This window comes from Caretta caretta, chromosome 9 (genome assembly GCF_965140235.1).
Source record: "Caretta caretta isolate rCarCar2 chromosome 9, rCarCar1.hap1, whole genome shotgun sequence".
Taxonomy (NCBI): domain Eukaryota; kingdom Metazoa; phylum Chordata; order Testudines; family Cheloniidae; genus Caretta; species Caretta caretta.
Genome location: NC_134214.1, coordinates 37,817,263 through 37,823,274, shown reverse-complemented (window position 1 = coordinate 37,823,274; position 6,012 = coordinate 37,817,263). Strand labels below are relative to the sequence as shown.

At 47.1% G+C, this 6,012-nt stretch overlaps 1 protein-coding gene across 1 annotated transcript; it reads right to left on the bottom strand.

Moving 5' to 3' along the window:
• Window positions 1-1,366: 1,366 nt before the first annotated feature.
• On the bottom strand, window positions 1,367-5,755 carry RNF228 (ring finger protein 228). Its single transcript, XM_048864733.2, has one exon. The coding sequence runs from the start codon at window positions 5,014-5,016 to the stop codon at window positions 4,108-4,110; it is 909 nt and encodes a 302-aa protein (XP_048720690.2). The 5' UTR covers window positions 5,017-5,755; the 3' UTR covers window positions 1,367-4,107.
• Between the last annotated feature and the right edge of the window lie 257 nt (window positions 5,756-6,012).

The window sequence follows — 6,012 nt, the reverse complement described above, 5'->3', positions numbered from 1 at the left end:
AGATTTGTGGAGACAGTGTCACAGAGAAAAGGAGTACTTGTGGCACCTTAGAGACTAACCAATTTATTTGAGCATGAGCTTACGTGAGCTACAGCTCACTTCATCAGATGTTTACCGTGGAAACTGCAGCAGACTTTATATACACACAGAGAATATGAAACAATACCTCCTCCCACCCCACTGTCACAGAGGCAATTCCCCTTCAAATCCCCCATCCCCATGTATTTAACATTTTAAAAACACTGAAAAAACGTAAGAGTTGTGGGACTGAGATGGTTATAGTAACAAATATACCTCAGTTCAGTTACATGGATTTTCTTTAGCAACAATTTTACTTGATTTTTTTAAACTGATATATGATCAAGGCTAGATTTAGCATAAGTAATCTGTAGTTTCAAGAGAATCCAGAAAACAAGCAGAATCCAATCACTGTATAGATGAATTCTGTTCTTCGCTACTATGGTGTAAATCCAGAGTAACTCTATTGAAATCAGTGAAGTTACTCTAATTTTCACATAGATCTGCTCTACTGTCTGTGTTTCAATACCATTTTAATTTGACTCAGAAAAATCATGAAGGTGTATAGTTTTGTGGAAGGAATAGAAAATACAGAGATGAAGCATATGCTTCCAACTGGGAGAATATGACACTGTTTAAAACTGTGAACATTATTGGTTCTTCACTAATAAAAATACTGATGAACTAATGCTATATTTGCACTAGAAACATGTACAATTAAATTATAAATTAGTGGATATGATATCCATAAGAATGTATATATTTTAAATTCTTGTTTATTTTTTCCTCAGTAAACATTACTGGGGAAAATGTCATCTAATTTACATACATTTATTCTTAAAATTATTTATAATGCTTTACACACTCCTATAACACCTTGTATCTCAGGATCTCAAATTACTTTAAACTGTGTAATGAATAAAGCCTTAGACCCACCAGTTAGGGAGGTAAGTATTGCTATCCAATTTTACATGGATTAACTGAGGGACAGAGAGGTTAGAACCAAAATTTTCAAATGTTTGTGTCCGAAGTTGGGCATCTCAATTATCATACAGAAACTTAAATAAAAGTAGTCTGATTTCTTAGGTGCAAAGTATCCACATCTACTACTCAAGTCAATGCTATGCTCAGTTTTCAAAAGATATATTTTTATTTAGCTGCTTAATTTATTAATCCAAGTTTGAAAATACTGGCTTAAATAACTTGACCAAGGTCATGCAGAAAGTTAGAGCAGCGCCAGAACAGAATCCAATAATTTATCTCCCCATAACATTTTTATTTTCTGTTGTGTGAAAAGGCTGGTGCAAATTTATGTGTTTATGAATATAAGTGACACAAAGATCACGTATGGTTTTCATCAAATACTTTCATTATAATAGATCTTTGTACAAATACTACATTTTTACAGGTTTGTGATAATCAAGACAATGCACACTAAACATCACTTGTGCAGTCATAAAACACATCACACTTAAAACAAATCTTCAGTTGCTGCTTTCTGCTCCTAAATAGTCAATACATTTCTTTTCACTTGTGATAAATAGAAGTGGTCAAGTAAGGATCTATTAATAGAATACTTGTCAGGATAGCATGCAGAAAGCTTGCATAAATACACAGGGAATAATATACAACCACCTTTAAATTCTCCAATTGTTAAGCACAAAAATTATCATTTCATTCCAATACAGTACTATGTAGAAATATGGAAGAAGAAGCAGTTTCTCATTCCAGATATAAGAGATAACAGCTAATTAAGTTTTTTTAAAAATTCAGGCACCAAATGAATTATCCTGCAACATACAATAGTACGTACATAGAGTGCTCTCCTTTGTACATTACAAAAGAAATTATATGGCATTATTTTTCATCTCCCATTATGAATATCTCACCATATATGAAATGCATTAAAGCCCCAACCTGACATATACAAAGTGTTCTCCTGGCCTTCTAGAGAAATTCATAATACAGAAGTGAAACATATCAAGAAGGGGGGAAAAACAATGTCTAGTTGTAACTATGATAACTGAAGGTTAATTATCAATACGCAAATGATACGATCATATTCCACTTTTACTGTGCTGTTGAAAAAAAAAACCAATATTTTAATGTGGGATTCCTTTCACCATATAAAAGTTTAATGAATGGCCAATCAAACATTATTCTGTGCCTCAGAAATCTCTCATCCCAGTTTTAGAGCTATATTCTATTAATTAAACCACCTTCTGTAAATTGTTTAAAATGCACAAAACAGTGTTTCAGTTACTCACAACAACATCTCTAAAAAAGAAATAGCAAAGCCTATTTTAAACAACCACTCAGGAGCCTGGCAAAAACTCATTTGCTTTATAGAGGCTGTTTTCTTATATGGGGGAACAGAGGTGTATTCGATACATGTGGGGATACTTTGGCGCAGTCTCTTTAAGACAGGAGTTTAAGACAGCTCTTTTGTACATGTACTGTAGTTCCTTTTTTTACGGTTAAAAAGGGGAAAGTACAAAATACAATGAACACAGTCATCTCATTCTGATCATAACAACAACAATGCATCTCTTCAATTATCTTCCAGGTGGGGGCAACAGTAAGCCAGTTTTCTTTGATAAACGGCTTCATCCCCTCTGCATTAGCAAGCACAGAAACAAGGGTATGCCGATAAATCATAAAAGTGGGGAAATGGTGTGTGACCCTTTCCTACCCCTTGACTTTTCCTAATTTCCCAAGATGCCAAGCCATTGTATATCTGTTAGAGACATATATCTTCCCCTCCAGTTGGCAAGAAGATAGCTGATAGATCTTACGCCTTAATTCTCCCACCTTGTTTGCTCCCTCCATCATACATCCCTCCCATCCCTCTATACATGTACACAATGCATTCATCTCAAACTCATTAATTGTCCATGATAGAGCTGAGATAGCATTCCTTCTATTATCCTCCCTTTCTTGATGTAGTGAAAAATAAATAATACTTAGCACTTATATAGCACTTGATATTTTCAAAGTGCTTTACAAACATTAACTAATTAGTCATCACAACTCCCTTTGAAATAGGTAAATAAGAATTATTATTCCCATTTTACAGAGGAGAAAACCACAATACAGAGATGCTAAATCACTTTCCCAAAGGCCCCTAGCAGATCAGCAGCAAGGCCAGGATTAGAATTCAGAAGTGCCTGGCTCCCAGTCTGTGCTCTATCCACTAGACAACACTTTTCAGAGTAGACAACACTGCCACTCAAAATGATGGCCCTGCATCCTTATCCACTAACAAGATCCTACTCTCCCAAAGAAGGATTTGCATATCAGGATTGAGTTGAAAATAACTGACCCATCTCCTCCAATTCTCCCACCGATGGTCTTTCCCTGTAGGCTGGGAACATAAGGGAGAGAGCCATAAGAAGTTTGCATGTGTGGTGAGTAACAGGTAACAGTTCAAGTGAATTTGGAAAAATGGTTTCACCTCTCTGCATGACTAGGACTTTCCTTACACCCACAGATTGGGATCAAGAACTGTGTTCATGACTTTTGTGGAGGAAGTAGCAGGACAAGTGCATTGAGGTACAATGGTCCCACTTCCTCAAGACCCCAGCCCTGCACCCTCAAATCTGAAGCACAGGTAAGTGCCCCCTGCACGTAGGAAAGAAGGCAAGTGCACGGAGGTGCAACGGTCCCACTTCCTTCAAGCCTCTTGCAGGGTCCCTCCTCAAATGTGGAGCACAGACAAGGCAAGGTGCGTCCTCCACGTGCACAGAAGAGGCCAAGTGCAGGGAGGGCCAGCAGGTCCCCCCACCCCCAGGGGCTCCATGTATTCCCCCGTGGAGGCAGAGAGGCGATAAGGAGTGCAGGGTGTGTGGAAGGGACGAGACCAAGCCAATGCACCGAGGCTCTGTGATCCCCGTTCCTCTCACACCCGCCCGCCCTTTACCTCCCAGGACGAGAGGGGACCAGGCCCGGCGAGCGCGTAGGTGGGTGGAAACGCCCGGGCCGAGTACCCCGCCAGGCCCCCCGCTTCCCGCACCCTGGGGGAGGGGGGCACCCAACCTCAGGCGGCGGCGGCAGCTGCAGGAGCAGCAACAGGCGGCCGCGGCCCCAACGCTACGTGTGGCTCCTCCTGCCGCCTGCAGCAGCAGCAGCCCGCCCCCTGGGGGTCCCGCTCCCGGGGGCCGCCCCGGCCCCCGCCTCGGGTCGGTACTTGAGCCAGCAAATGAGCCAGGTGACCACGACGGAGAAGAGGGCGAGGATGCTGGCGACCGAGAGGCAGATGGGCCCCACGGGGGAGGGCGAGGCCGGGCCGCCGGGCCCCGGCTCCCCCCCGTACTGGTTGACGAAGATGAGGCCGGTGAAGAGCAGCACCACCATGGAGAGGAAGGAGAAGACCACGCACACGCAGCCCGCGCTCAGCGCCGCCCGCTTGCAGCTCTGGCAGCTCTCGTAGCCCCCGCCCGAGGAGCGCGGGCCGTGGCGCTGCGGCCGCGGGGCTGGGCCCGCCTCGTGGGGCGCGGCGCGCGGCTGGGGGCCGGCGGCGGGGCGCGGCGCGGGCGGCAGGCTGTCCTGGGGCAGCGGGTCGCGGGCCCGCAGCTGCAGGGGGAAGGCCTCGGCCAGCTTGGTGTTGACGGGCAGGCTGTGCACGCGCTGGTCGGGCAGGGCGGTGCGGTGGCGGCACACCGGGCAGCAGATGGTGCCGCTGGCCCCGGCCCGCCACGGCGCAGCGCCCGGCGGGCCGGGCTGCGCGGGCGGGGGGCGCTGGGCGGCCCGCAGGTGCAGCTGGCTCAGGCACTCCTGGCAGAAGGTGTGCAGGCACTCCAGCAGCTTGGGCGCGCGTCGCTCCAGGTCGAAGTAATTGTAGCAGATCTTGCACTCGTAGTCCTCGTAGTTAGGGGGGTTGGCGGCCCGGGCCTCCTCCTCCGACCCCCCGCCATCCGCCGCCCCCCCATCCTGCTGCTGCTGCTGCCGCCCGCCCGCCGCCCCTAGGCTGCCGCTGCCCTTCTCCGCCAGCTCGGCCATAACATCTTCTCAGCCGGGGGAGGGAGGGAGCGCCACCGAAAAAGAAAAGCTCGACCCTCCCCCACCGGCCTGTCTCTGCTCAGCCGGGGAGCTGGAGCCCCCGGCTCGCTGCCCGGCTGCCCTTGGGGTGCAGGCACCGTCGCATGGGAGGATGCCGAAGGGAGAGTCGGCTAGACCGGGTGGGGGTTGGTCTCCCCCTTAGCCCTCTTCTTTAATGCATGTCTCGTAACCCTTGCATCCTCCTCTAGCTGCGGGATTCCAGCCTCTCCTGCGTGCGCGGCCGCCCCTCCGCAGTAGCCTCCTCGCCCCCTGGCTCCTGAGTCTCTCCCTTCTCACCATCAGCAGCAGCCCCCCGGAGTCGCCGCTTTGCTCCTTCCCTCCCGAGAAGCGAGCGAGCGAGCCGGTGATGTAATGCGGGGTTCCTGCTCCGAACAGGCTCGGGCGGCAGGGGAGAGACAGACTCATACACCAGCGGTTGTCTCTGCATGATCAGCTGTGAGCTCATTTCTGTGTTCAAGGACGAAAGCCCACTGATCACAAGGCCAGCGTAACCTTTTGATTGTAATTAGGAAGCCCAGCGCCAGGCTGGAGCAGTAAGAGAGAGTGGGGTTTTCTCTCTTCTTGAAAATAATGATCTCTTACAAATGCCCTACTGCTGATGATTCTGAAGGAGGTTTTTCTTTGTTAGAATTGAACTGAGATCTAATGAATAGACCATTAGAGCCCTGATATGGGACTGTTTCAGAGTCAGAACAGGAGCTGACTATCAGATTAGAGACATGTATTTAAACAATTGTGCTCTCTCACTGTACTCTTTTATGTTTTAGAAATGCAATTATGAGGCCAATCCCACTGAAGTCAGTGGGATTTTTGTTATTCATTAAACTAAGAGCATATTCAGACCCCCTATATAGGATTTTTTCCCCATAGCACATTACTAGCCTTTCATTTACTTCAATCTTTTGGCTTAATATAGGTGCCTTTACTGAGGATCCT

What these genes read in the sequence shown, in the direction of transcription:
- RNF228 (XM_048864733.2), bottom strand. Translation starts at nt 5,016, where the DNA reads ATGGCCGAGCTGGCGGAGAAGGGCAGCGGCAGCCTAGGGGCGGCGGGC.